This window comes from Nerophis lumbriciformis, linkage group LG19 (assembly GCF_033978685.3).
Source record: "Nerophis lumbriciformis linkage group LG19, RoL_Nlum_v2.1, whole genome shotgun sequence".
In the NCBI taxonomy this organism is placed as follows: Eukaryota; Metazoa; Chordata; class Actinopteri; order Syngnathiformes; family Syngnathidae; genus Nerophis; species Nerophis lumbriciformis.
The window spans coordinates 42,829,688-42,844,056 of NC_084566.2; the positions used below are offsets into that span (position 1 = coordinate 42,829,688).

The following is a 14,369-nucleotide window of genomic DNA, read 5'->3' on the forward strand; positions in this document are numbered from 1 at the left end:
TCTCCTCAATTGAGCTAAATTTAATTATGTATCTGTTTAATTCCTTGCTTCTTGTCTTGTTTAATAGATGTCATCAGTGTTTGAACCTGACAAGTACTTTATTAATTCCCTCCAGGAAAATTATAAACCAAGAACATTCTAAATACATGTATCCATCCATCCATCCATCTTCTTCCGCTTATCCGAGGTCGGGTCGCGGGGGCAGCAGCCTAAGCAGGGAAGCCCAGACTTCCCTCTCCCCAGCCACTTCGTCCAGCTCTTCCTGTGGGACCCCGAGGCGTTCCCAGGCCAGCCGGGAGACATAGTCTTCCCAACGTGTCCTGGGTCTTCCCCGCGGCCTCCTACCGGTCGGACGTGCCCTAAACACCTCCCTAGGGAGGCGTTCGGGTGGCATCCTGACCAGATGCCCGAACCACCTCATCTGGCTCCTCTCCATGTGGAGGAGCAGCGGCTTTACTTTGAGCTCCCCCCGGATGACAGAGCTTCTCACCCTATCTCTAAGGGAGAGACCCGCCACCCGGCGGAGGAAACTCATTTCGGCCGCTTGTACCCGTGATCTTGTCCTTTCGGTCATAACCCAAAGCTCATGACCATAGGTGAGGATGGGAACGTAGATCGACCGGTAAATTGAGAGCTTTGCCTTCCGGCTCAGCTCCTTCTTCACCACAACGGACCGATACAGCGTCCGCATTACTGAAGACGCCGCACCGATCCGCCTGTTGATCTCACGATTCACTCTTCCCTCACTCGTGAACAAGACTCCGAGGTACTTGAACTCCTCCACTTGGGGCAAGATCTCCTCCCCAACCCGGAGATGGCACTGCACCCTTTTCCGGGCGAGAACCATGGACTCGGACTTGGAGGTGCTGATTCTCATCCCATTCGCTTCACACTCGGCTGCGAACCGATCCAGTGAGAGCTGAAGATCCTGGCCAGATGAAGCCATCAGGACCACATCATCTGCAAAAAGCAGAGACCTAACCCTGCAGCCACCAAACCAGATTCCCTCAACGCCTTGACTGCGCCTAGAAATTCTGTCCATAAAGGTTATGAACAGAATGGGTGACAAAGGGCAGCCTTGGCGGAGTCCAACCCTCACTGGAAACGTGTCCGACTTACTACCGGCAATGCGGACCAAGCTCTGGCACTGATCATACAGGGAGCGGACTGCCCCAATCAGACAGTCCGATACCCCATACTCTCTGAGCACTCCCCACAGGACTTCCCGGGGTACACGGTCGAATGCCTTCTCCAAGTCCACAAAACACATGTAGACTGGTTGGGCAAACTCCCATGCACCCTCAAGGACCCTGCCCAGAGTATAGAGCTGGTCCACAGTTCCACGACCAGGACGAAAACCACACTGTTCCTCCTGAATCCGAGGTTCGACTATCCGGCGTAGCCTCCTCTCCAGTACACCTGAATAGACCTTACCGGGAAGGCTGAGGAGTGTGATCCCACCATAGTTAGAACACACCCTCCGGTTCCCCTTCTTAAAGAGAGGAACCACCACCCCGGTCTGCCAATCCAGTGGTACCGCCCCCGATGTCCACGCGATGCTGCAGAGTCTTGTCAACCAAGACAGCCCCACAGCATCCAGAGCCTTAAGGAACTCCGGGCGGATCTCATCTACCCCCCGGGGCCTTGCCACCGAGGAGCTTTTTAACTACCTCAGCAACCTCAGCCCCAGAAATAGGAGAGCCCACCACAGACTCCCCAGGCACTGCTTCCTCATAGGAAGACGTGTTGGTGGGATTGAGGAGGTCTTCGAAGTATTCCCTCCACCGATCCACAACATCCGCATACACGGTGTTGATAGTGCACTGCTTCCCCTTCTTGAGGCGGCGGATGGTGGTCCGGAATTGCTTCGAAGCCGTCCGGAAGTCGTTTTCCATGGCTTCCCCGAACTCCTCCCATGTCCGAGTTTTTGCCTCTGCGACCGCTAAAGCCGCACACCGCTTGGCCTATTCATAATATTCTCACCAGTAATAATTCAGAAACATACATTTTGCTCGGAATTAACAATTATACGCAAAAAGCAGCTTTTACTCGTACGTCAAACCTGTTTTCTTAATTCTAGTTGATTCGTGTCCCCACCACGCTCTAATATTTTTTTTACATAACCCACACTTTTAGGGTGTGTTGGACCAAAAAAAAAAATCCAAATCAGGTACACGTGTCTTTAGTCTAGAGAGAAAATTCAAAACTTGTAATGCCATCACAGATTAGTGAGCATTAATCTCCTCCTGCCCGGCGCCACGTTAAACCTACGTTTTTGCGAGCGCCGTCGCCCGTTAATCCCCGTTTCCTTTTCACGCCGAACTCGCCGCAAAGTTCTGAGGCGGCGTGAGAACGTGACTCATTTCGAAGGACGCGCTTGTCAGCTGATGAAGCCGCTCGCCCGCTACGACACGGCCTCAAGGGCACGGATAGAACATTATTTTCTCTACATTTTATGTTAAACACACAGCAGCGGGTACTAATTATCAGAGGTGGGACCAAGTCATTGTTTTGAAAACTCGCTCCACTGGAGCACTGGAGGCAGGCACTGCCAAGACTCTCATGGCCACTCGGAACTGTGAAGGAAGAGTCTTCATGTTCAATGCCCAGAACAAAAGGGGGGAGAGAGTTGTTTTGGGTTGGTGCACTACTTGTAAGTGTATCTTGTGTTTTTTATGTTGATTTAATTAAAAAAGAAAGAAAAAAAAATTATTTCTTGTGCGGCCCGATACCAATCGATCCACGGACCAGTACCGGGCCGCGGCCCGGTGGTTGGGGACCACTGAGGTAAACAACCAACAGTATGTCAGAAAGCTAGATAAAACGGTACACATATTCATAATATAGTATACATTTTAACTGACCTTTATTTTACTATTTTTGTCTTTTTTTAGGTGGCTAAAATACGCGGTGCTGCTGACCGCCGTCTAACGTTACGTGTGATATATTGACTAACGTAACCCTGCTTAAAAAAAAAATCACTGAACAAAAAGTATGAATAAGGTAGTGAACTGCAACAGATTCCCGTGTTTGCAATAACGTTATAACGTTAGCAGCAGAGGTGGGACCAAGTCATTGTTTTGCAAGTCACAAGTAAGTCTCAAGTCTTTGCCCTCAAGTCCGAGTCAAGTCCCGAGTCAAGACAGGCAAGCCCCGAGTCAAGTCCAAAGTCAAGACTGGAAAGTCTCAAGTCAAGTCCTAAGTCCTGCATTTTGAGTTTCGAGTCCTTTCAAGTCCTTTTAACCACAGACTAATATATTAACACAGATTGTGTATGCTTTTCAAACGCTGTATTTATTTATTAAAACAAGTGCATTTTAAATTGCAGGAAAGAAAATTGTGCTGACATTGCACTTTATAATAGCACTATTAACCAGTCATTTTAAACATTAACTCATTCCTTTACAGAACAAACACATTGAAAAATAAAGTGCAAATGTACTTATTTGTACAAAAAGTGTTAACATTGAAAAAACATGACATATACGTGAACATAACAAAAAAAGTAGTACTTTTTATATGTCAGGGCCCTATGCTGCATTGCATCTGCAAAAGACCAAATTAGCCAAGAGTCTGTCAGTCATTTGTGCACGATGGGGGCGTAGTATGATGCCACCATGGCTGAAAACTCGCTCCACTGGAGCACTGGAGGCAGGCACTGCCAAGACTCTCATGGCCACTCGGAACAGTGAAGGAAGAGTCTTCATGTTCAATGCCCAGAACAAAAGGGGGGAGAGAGTTGTTTTGGGTTGGTGCACTACTTTTGTTTTTTATGTTGATTTAATAAAAAAATTAAAAATAAAATAAAATAATTTCTTGTGCGGCCCGATACCAATCGATCCACGGACCAGTACCGGGCCGCGGCCCGGTGGTTGGGGACCACTGAGGTAAACAACCAACAGTATGTCAGAAAGCTAGCTAAAACGGTACACATATTCATAATATAGTATACATTTTAACTGACCTTTATTTTACTATTTTTGTCTTTTTTTAGGTGGCTAAAATACGCGGTGCTGCTGACCGCCGTCTAACGTTACGTGTGATATATTGACTAACGTAACCCTGCTTAAAAAAAAAATCACTGAACAAAAAGTATGAATAAGGTAGTGAACTGCAACAGATTCCCGTGTTTGCAATAACGTTATAACGTTAGCAGCAGAGGTGGGACCAAGTCATTGTTTTGCAAGTCACAAGTAAGTCTCAAGTCTTTGCCCTCAAGTCCGAGTCAAGTCCCGAGTCAAGACAGGCAAGCCCCGAGTCAAGTCCAAAGCCAAGACTGGAAAGTCTCAAGTCAAGTCCTAAGTCCTGCATTTTGAGTTTCGAGTCCTTTCAAGTCCTTTTAACCACAGACTAATATATTAACACAGATTGTGTATGCTTTTCAAACGCTGTATTTATTTATTAAAACAAGTGCATTTTAAATTGCAGGAAAGAAAATTGTGCTGACATTGCACTTTATAATAGCACTATTAACCAGTCATTTGAAACATGAACTCATTCCTTTACAGAACAAACACATTGAAAAATAAAGTGCAAATGTACTTATTTGTACAAAAAGTGTTAACATTGAAAAAACATGACATATATGTGAACATAACAAAAAAAGTTGTACTTTTTATATGTCAGGGCCCTATGCTGCATTGCATTTGCAAAAGACCAAATTAGCCAAGAGTCTGTCAGTCATTTGTGCACGATGGGGGCGTAGTATGATGCCACCATGGCTGAAAACTCGCTCCACTGGAGCACTGGAGGCAGGCACTGCCAAGACTCTCATGGCCACTCGGAACAGTGAAGGAAGAGTCTTCATGTTCAATGCCCAGAACAAAAGGGGGGAGAGAGTTGTTTTGGGTTGGTGCACTACTTGTAAGTGTATCTTGTGTTTTTTATGTTGATTTAATTAAAAAAGAAAGAAAAAAAAATGATTTCTTGTGCGGCCCGATACCAATCGATCCACGGACCAGTACCGGGCCGCGGCCCGGTGGTTGGGGACCACTGAGGTAAACAACCAACAGTATGTCAGAAAGCTAGCTAAAACGGTACACATATTCATAATATAGTATACATTTTAACCGACCTTTATTTGACTATTTTTGTCTTTTTTTTAGGTGGCTAAAATACTTTTGGGGAAAGTAGCAAGTCATGTCAAGTCATGTCAATTCAAAAGGCTCAAGTCCAAGTGAAGTCACAAGTCATTGATGTTAAAGTCAAAGTCGAGTTGCAGGTCTTTTTACATTTTGTCAAGTCCAGTCTAAAGTCATCAAATTCATGACTCGAGTCTGACTCGAGTCCAAGTCATGTGACTCGAGTCCACACCTCTGCTAATTATCGATGTGGAATATTATCCTGGTGCTAATCAGTTTGGGAACAAACGGACTTTGTATTCAGACTGAATCTTCTCAGCAGACACAACATCATCAGGTCCTACTTTCCCGGAAAGTCAAGCTTCATTTAAAAAAAAAAAAAAAAAAAGGTACAAATACTCTCAAGAAAGACGTGCCGGAAAAACCCCGTATTTCCTAGAATTTAACTGTTTGAAATAAAAAATAAAAAATAAATATTTTCACACAATTTCATGCCCATTTGTAGTGCCTCTTTAATTGCAAAAAGGCATTCAAGCTATTCAATTGTTTATTAAAATTAAATAATTGTTTACTACTTTATTATTTTTACTGCAAACGGCCTTTCAGACATTTTTCAGTCATTTTTTAAATTTTTTTTAGGAAGGCTGCAAAACAAAGCACCAGGGGGCCGAAAAAAGTTGTGAGTGGCAGCACTTGAATAAAGAAGGTGAGAAACACCATTGATTTAAAAAAAAGATGTGGTGACTGTGTGGGTCTCCCTTTAAATTAAATGTTTAAAAACTCATTTGTATACTCTAGCCATTAAATAGACCGACTTTTTAGACCAGTTGATCTGCCGTTTCTTTTCTTTTCTGCTCTGACCCGGTGGCCATGGATGAAGTGCTGGTTGTCCAGAGTCGGGATCCGGGGTGGACCGCTCGCCTGTGCATCGGTTGGGGACATCTCTGCGCTGCTGACCCGTCTCCGCTCGGGATGGTTTCCTGCTGGCCCCACTATGGACTGGACTCTCACTATTATGTTAGATCCACTATGGACTGGACTCTTACTATTATGTTAGATCCACTATGGACTGGATTCTTACTATTATGTTAGATCCACTATGGACTGGACTCTCACACTATTATGTTAGATCCACTATGGACTGGACTCTCACACTATTATGTTAGATCCACTATGGACTGGACTCTCACACTATTATGTTAGATCCACTATGGACTGGACTCTCACTATTATGTTAGATCCACTATGGACTGGACTCTCTCACTATTATGTTAGATCCACTATGGACTGGACTCTCACTATTATGTTAGATCCACTATGGACTGGACTCTCACACTATTATGTTAGATCCACTACGGACTGGACTCTCTTACTATTATGTTAGATCCACTATGGACTGGACTCTCACTATTACGGTATGTTAGATCCACTATGGACTGGACTCTCACACTATTATGTTAGATCCACTATGGACTGGACTCTCACACTATTATGTTAGATCCACTATGGACTGGACTTTCACAATATTATGCTAGATCCACTATGGACTGAACTCTCACTATTATGTTAGATCCACTATGGACTGGACTCTCACACTATTATGTCAGATCCACTATGGACTGGACTCTCACTATTATGTTAGATCCACTATGGACTGGACTCTCACACTATTATGCTAGATCCACTATGGACTGGATTCTCACTATTATGTTAGATCCACTATGGACTGGACTCTCACACTATTATGTTAGATCCACTATGGACTGGACTCTCACACTATTATGTTAGATCCACTACGGACTGGACTCTCTTACTATTATGTTAGATCCACTATGGACTGGACTCTCACTATTACGGTATGTTAGATCCACTATGGACTGGACTCTCAAACTATTATGTTAGATCCACTATGGACTGGACTCTCACACTATTATGTTAGATCCACTATGGACTGGACTGTCACAATATTATGCTAGATCCACTATGGACTGAACTCTCACTATTATGTTAGATCCACTATGGACTGGACTCTCACACTATTATGTCAGATCCACTATGGACTGGACTCTCACTATTATGTTAGATCCACTATGGACTGGACTCTCACACTATTATGCTAGATCCACTATGGACTGGATTCTCACTATTATGTTAGATCCACTATGGACTGGACTCTCACACTATTATGTTAGATCCACTATGGACTGGACTCTCACACTATTATGTTAGATCCACTATGGACTGGACTCTCACTATTATGTTAGATCCACTATGGACTGGACTCTCAATATTATGTTAGATCCACTATAGACTGGACTCTCACTAATATGTTAGATCCACTATGGACTGGACTCTCACAATATTATGTTAGATCCACTATGGACTGGATTCTCACTATTATGTTGGATCCACTATGGACTGGACTCTCACACTATTATGTTAGATCCACTATGGACTGGACTCTCACACTATTATGTTAGATCCACTATGGACTGGACTCTCACTATTATGTTAGATCCACTATGGACTGAACTCTCACTATTATGTTAGATCCACTATGGACTGGATTCTCACACTATTATGTTAGATCCACTATGGACTGGACTCTCACTATTATGTTAGATCCACTATGGACTGAACTCTCACTATTATGTTAGATCCACTATGGACTGGACTCTCACTATTATGTTAGATCCACTATGGACTGGACTCTCACTATTATGTTGGATCCACTATGGACTGGGCTCTCACTATTATGTTAGATCCACTATGGACTGGGCTCTCACTATTATGTTAGATCCACTATGGACTGGACTCTCACACTATTATGTTAGATCCACTATGGACTGGACTCTCACACTATTATGTTAGATCCACTATGGACTGGACTCTCACACTATTATGTTAGATCCACTATGGACTGGACTCTCACTCTATTATGTTAGATCCACTATGGACTGGACTCTCACACTATTATGTTAGATCCACTATGGACTGGACTCTCACACTATTATGTTAGATCCACTATGGACTGGACTCTCACACTATTATGTTAGATCCACTATGGACTGGACTCTCACTATTATGTTAGATCCACTATGGACTGGACTGTCACACTATTATGTTAGATCCACTATGGACTGGACTCTCACACTATTATGTTAGATCCACTATGGACTGGACTCTCACTATTATGTTAGATCCACTATGGACTGGACTCTCACTATTATGTTAGATCCACTATGGACTGGACTCTCACACTATTATGTTAGATCCACTATGGACTGGACTCTCACACTATTATGTTAGATCCACTATGGACTGGACTCTCTCACTATTATGTTTGATCCACTATGGACTGGACTCACATTATTATGCTAGATCCACTATGGACTGAACTCTCACTATTATGTTAGATCCACTATGGACTGGACTCACATTATTATGCTAGATCCACTATGGACTGGACTCTCACTATTATGTTAGATCCACTATGGACTGGACTCTTACTATTATGTTAGATCCACTATGGACTGGACTCTGACACTCTATTATGTTAGATCCACTATGGACTGAACTCTCACTATTATGTTAGATCCACTATGGACTGGACTTTCACAATATTATGCTAGATCCACTATGGACTGAACTCTCACTATTATGTTAGATCCACTATGGACTGGACTCACATTATTATGCTAGATCCACTATGGACTGGACTCTCACTATTATGTTAGATCCACTATGGACTGGACTCACATTATTATGCTAGATCCACTATGGACTGGACTCTCACACTATTATGTTAGATCCACTATGGACTGGACTCTCACTATTATGTTAGATCCACTATGGACTGGACTCTCACTATTATGTTAGATCCACTATGGACTGGACTCTCACTATTATGTTAGATCCACTATGGACTGGACTCTCACACTATTATGTTAGATCCACTATGGACTGGACTCTCACACTATTATGTTAGATCCACTATGGACTGGACTGTCACTATTATGTTAGATCCACTATGGACTGGACTCTCACACTATTATGTTAGATCCACTATGGACTGGACTCTCACTATTATGTTAGATCCACTATGGACTGGACTCTCACACTATTATGTTAGATCCACTATGGACTGGACTCTCACACTATTATGTTAGATCCACTATGGACTGGACTCTCACTATTATGTTAGATCCACTATGGACTGGACTCTCACAATATTATGTTAGAGCCACTATGGACTGGACTCTCACACTATTATGTTAGATCCACTATGGCCTGGACTCTCACACTATTATGTTAGATCCACTATGGACTGGACTCTCACACTATTATGTTAGATCCACTATGGACTGGACTCTCACACTATTATGTTAGATCCACTATGGACTGGACTCCCACACTATTATGTTAGATACACTATGGACTGGACTTTCACACTATTATGTTAGATCCACTATGGACTGGACTCTCACACTATTATGTTAGATCCACTATGGACTGGACTCTCACACTATTATGTTAGATCCACTATGGACTGGACTCTTACTATTATGTTAGATCCACTATGGACTGGACTCTGACACTCTATTATGTTAGATCCACTATGGACTGAACTCTCACTATTATGTTAGATCCACTATGGACTGGACTCTCACACTATTATGTTAGATCCACTATGGACTGGACTTTCACAATATTATGCTAGATCCACTATGGACTGAACTCTCACTATTATGTTAGATCCACTATGGACTGGACTCACATTATTATGCTAGATCCACTATGGACTGGACTCTCACTATTATGTTAGATCCACTATGGACTGGACTCTTACACTATTATGTTAGATCCACTATGGACTGGACTCTCACACTATTATGTTAGATCCACTATGGACTGGACTCTCACACTATTATGTTAGATCCACTATGGACTGGACTCTCACACTATTATGTTAGATCCACTATGGACTGGACTCTCACTATTATGTTAGATCCAGTATGGATTGGACTCTCACACTATGTTAGATCCACTATGGACTGGACTCTCACTATTATGTTAGATCCACTATGGACTAAACTCTCACTATTATGTTAGATCCACTATGGACTGGACTGTCACACTATTATGTTAGATCCACTATGGACTGGACTCTCACACTATTATGCTAGATCCACTATGGACTGGACTCTCACACTATTATGTTAGATCCACAATGGACTGGACTCTCACTATTATGTTAGATCCACTATGGACTGGACTCTCACACTATCATGTTAGATCCACTATGGACTGGACTCTCACACTATCATGTTAGATCCACTATGGACTGGACTCTCACACTATTATGTTAGATACACTATGGACTGGACTCTCACACTATTATGATAGATCCCACATCTGCGGTCCTCTCCAAGGTTTCTCATTGTCACCCCATTGGGTTGAGTTTTTCCTTTCCCTGATGTGGGATCTGAACCGAGGATGTCGTTGTGGCTTGTGCAGCCCTTTGAGACACTTGTGATTTAGGGCTATATAAATAAACATTGATTGATTGATTGAGGAATGAATTAGTCGTCTTTGTTGATGATGGAAAATGTAGAGCCATTAAAACCTCTAAAGGCCTAGTGGCCACATGCGTGGACAGCATCTTTTAGCTGTTATTTCCAAAATTGCGTACACTACTGAATTGGGGTCTTATGGCCACTTATGTGGACACTTATACTGCCATCTGGTGGTGTCAGAAGAGTATAACATACAATGGAATTTGGAAAAAAAAAATGTGTAAAAATAAGAATTAGCATGTCACTAAACATAAAGTACACATTTGTGTACTTATGGTCTTAGTACATCATATCAAAAGATGATTCTTTGTTTTTATTCTAATTAGGGTCCAATAAGCCCAAATAGCAAAGAGAAATAAACAAATAATGTAAACAAACAGCTTGGGCCTTAAGAGGTTAAATATGTAAACATTGTATCATTAGTCGATTAATCGTTAAGAAAATTGTTGACTAATCGACTATCAAAATAATCGTTATTTGCAGCACATTGTAGTCAATAAGTTCTCTTGTTGTGGGGCAGACTGGCTCGTACATGCACATGCGCCCTCCACTGTTGGCATACAAAGTAGCGTTTAGTTTAAACTAGGTACCAATATTTTGGTACCAGTACCGGCACCAAAAATGTATTTCGATACTTTTCTAAATATAAGGGACCACAAAAAATGTCATTATTGTCTTTATTTGAACCAAAAAATGTTAGTGTACATGAAACATATGTTTATTATTGTCATTTAGTCCTTAAATAAAATAGTGAACATACTAGACAACTTGTCCTTTAGTAGTAAGTAAACAAACAAAGACTCATAATTAGTCTGCAGTAACATGTTGTGTCATTTATACACCTATTATTTTCTTATTCTTCTCTTCTTTGATACTTACATTAGTTTTAAATGATTTCACACATTTAAGTATCGATCCTATACCAAGTAGTTGCAGGATCATGCAATAAAATATAATACCTAATAAACCAATAATACTATGGTTAAAAAATACTGATGTAAAGGGTAGGTGTCGCCCTGTTTTCTGTTTTAACATGTTCTATCTACACTTCTGTTAAAATGTAATAATCACTTATTCTTCTCTTCTTTGATACTTGACATTAGTTTTGGATGATACCACACATTTAGGTATGGATCCGATACCAAGTAGTTACAGGATCAATATGATTCATTAGCACTGCGGTACTATACTAGTACCGTACAACCCTAGTGTGTACTGATAACCAACAGAAGAAGATGGAGGTGGTCTACTTGCACTGACCTCCTGGCATGACTTTAACATGGACCGGGTCGGAGAAGGGCCCGTCTCCCACCGAGGTGAAGGCCAGGACTTGGATGGTGTAGGTCTCCGAGGTGACCAGGCTCTGTATGGTGGTGATCACACTGTCCTGGACGTTATGGATCTTCCATTCGTTCATGGGCCGGGACGGGTCCATGGTGTAGTACACGCGGTAGCCCTTCACCTGTGGAGATTGACAAGGTCATCCTGGACCTTAACCACTTAATCTCACTGTCCTGCATGCACAATAATCCGTAATACCGTCATACAGCATACAAACAACGAGTATTTATCGCAGCCAAGGTAAAATATGGTTTTACTTCACTCCAGACCGTCGCACGGATTTGTCCACGCTTTGTCAGAGCGTAAAGTGTTGTGGTCACTCCTAAATATACTTAACTTACTTAACTTTACGAAAGCAGAAAGTGGCACCGGAGCCATACCCGGCCAGCGGAGAAATCAGCGGTACTCTGCCGGAGGCCTCCTGAACTACCATTAGCGCCGGCTGCGCGGTGTAAACGAAGAAACGACGTTCAGTTAACAGAAGGTTGCGATCTGATCACGAGTTGTCCCGAGTATCTGATCAGAAGTCGTGATTGACGAAAGCAGAAAGTGGCACCGGAGCCATACCCGGCCAGTGGAGAAATCAGCGGTACTCACTTTTTAACCCACAAAGAAGCAGAGCAAAACGTTGTTTAGGTGGCAGAAATATATTTGCAAGGGCATTTTCAAGAAGGATATTTAAAGAGGGACTAACCCTCGGTGGCAAGGCCCCGGGGGGGGGGGGAAGAGAGACTAGATCTTGTGAGACCCCGGAAACGAGTTACGCTGTCCTGGCGGTGAAATGGTTTGCCTGCCACTTCCACTCGAATCAACCAACGGTACCAATGGCTTTACCAATTGTGAGTTCAAATATATTATTTCACATTCAATATTTTTATTTTTATACCCGGCCAGCGGAGAAATAAGCGGTACTCACTTATTGAACCCACAAAGAAGCAGAGCAAAACGTTGTGTAGGTGGCAGATATATATTTGCAAGGGCATTTTCAAGAAGCATATTTAAAAGAGAGACTAGATCTTGTGAGACGAGGTCGGCCAACCCCGGAAACGAGTTACGCTGTCCTGGCGGTGAAAGGGTTTGCCTGCCACTTCCACTTGAATCAACCAATGATGAATTCTGCCGGAAGCCTTCAGAATCAACATTAGCGGCGGCTGTGCGGTGTAAACGAAGAAAGGACGTTCAGTTAACAGAAGCTTGCGATCAGATCACGAGTTGTCCCGAGTATCCGATCACAAGTCGTGATTGACGAAAGCAGAAAGTGGCACCGGAGCCATACCCGGCCAGCGGAGAAATCAGCGGTACTCACTTTTTAACCCACAAAGAAGCAGAGCAAAACGTTATTTAGGTGGCAGAAATATATTTGCAAGGGCATTTTCAAGAAGGATATTTAAAGAGGGACTAACCCTCGGTGGCAAGGACGAGGATGAGAGACTAGATCTTGTGAGACCCCGGAAACGAGTTACGCTGTCCTGGCGGTGAAATGGTTTGCCTGCCACTTCCACTCGAATCAACCAACGGTACCAATGGCTTTACCAATTGTGAGTTCAAATATATTATTTCACATTCAATATTTTTATTTTTATACCCGGCCAGCGGAGAAATCAGCGGTACTCACTTTTTGAACCCACAAAGAAGCAGAGCAAAACGTTGTTTAGGTGGCAGAAATACATTTGCAAGGGCATTTTCAAGAAGGATATTTAAAAGAGAGACTAGATCTTGTGAGACGAGGTCGGCCGACCCCGGAAACGAGTTACGCTGTCCTGGCGGTGAAATGGTTTGCCTGCCACTTCCACTCAAATCAACCAACAGTACCAATGGCTTTACAAACAACCCAGAAGGTTGCGATCAGATTACGAGTTGTCCCGAGTATCCGATCACAAGTCGTGATTGACGAAAGCAGAAAGTGGCACCGGAGCCATACCCGGCCAGCGGAGAAATAAGCGGTACTCACTTTTTAACCCACAAAGAAGCAGAGCAAAATGTTGTTTAGGTGGCCGATATATATTTGAAAGGGCATTTTCAAGAAGGATATTTAAAGAGGGACTAACCCTCGGTGGCAAGGACGAGGATGACAGACTAGATCTTGTGAGACGAAGTCGGCGGACCCCGGAAACGAGTTACGCTGTCCTGGCGGTGAAAGGCTTTGCCTGCCACTTCCACTCGAATCAACCAACGGTACCAATGGCTTTACCAATTGTGAGTTCAAATATATTATTTCACATTCAATATTTTTATTTTTATACCCGGCCAGCGGAGAAATAAGCGGTACTCACTTATTGAACCCACAAAGAAGCAGAGCAAAACGTTGTTTAGGTGGCAGAAATATATTTGCAAGGGCATTTTCAAGAAGGATATTTAAAAGAGAGACTAG

General features: G+C 42.8%; 1 protein-coding gene across 5 annotated transcripts in view; it reads right to left on the reverse strand.

Annotated features, from left to right (window-relative positions):
- Nucleotides 1-14,369, reverse strand: part of LOC133618410 (receptor-type tyrosine-protein phosphatase S-like) — a 425,684-nt gene that overhangs the window by 136,245 nt on the left and 275,070 nt on the right. For all 5 annotated transcript variants that reach the window (XR_012050994.1, XM_061978745.2, XM_061978743.2 and 2 more), the window contains one exon: nt 11,918-12,119. Coding sequence is in view for 4 of the 5 variants with exons in the window: in XM_061978745.2 (XP_061834729.1) it covers nt 11,918-12,119 (202 nt within the window). In the remaining variant the exon portion in view is untranslated. The remainder of the gene's footprint in view (nt 1-11,917; nt 12,120-14,369) is intronic.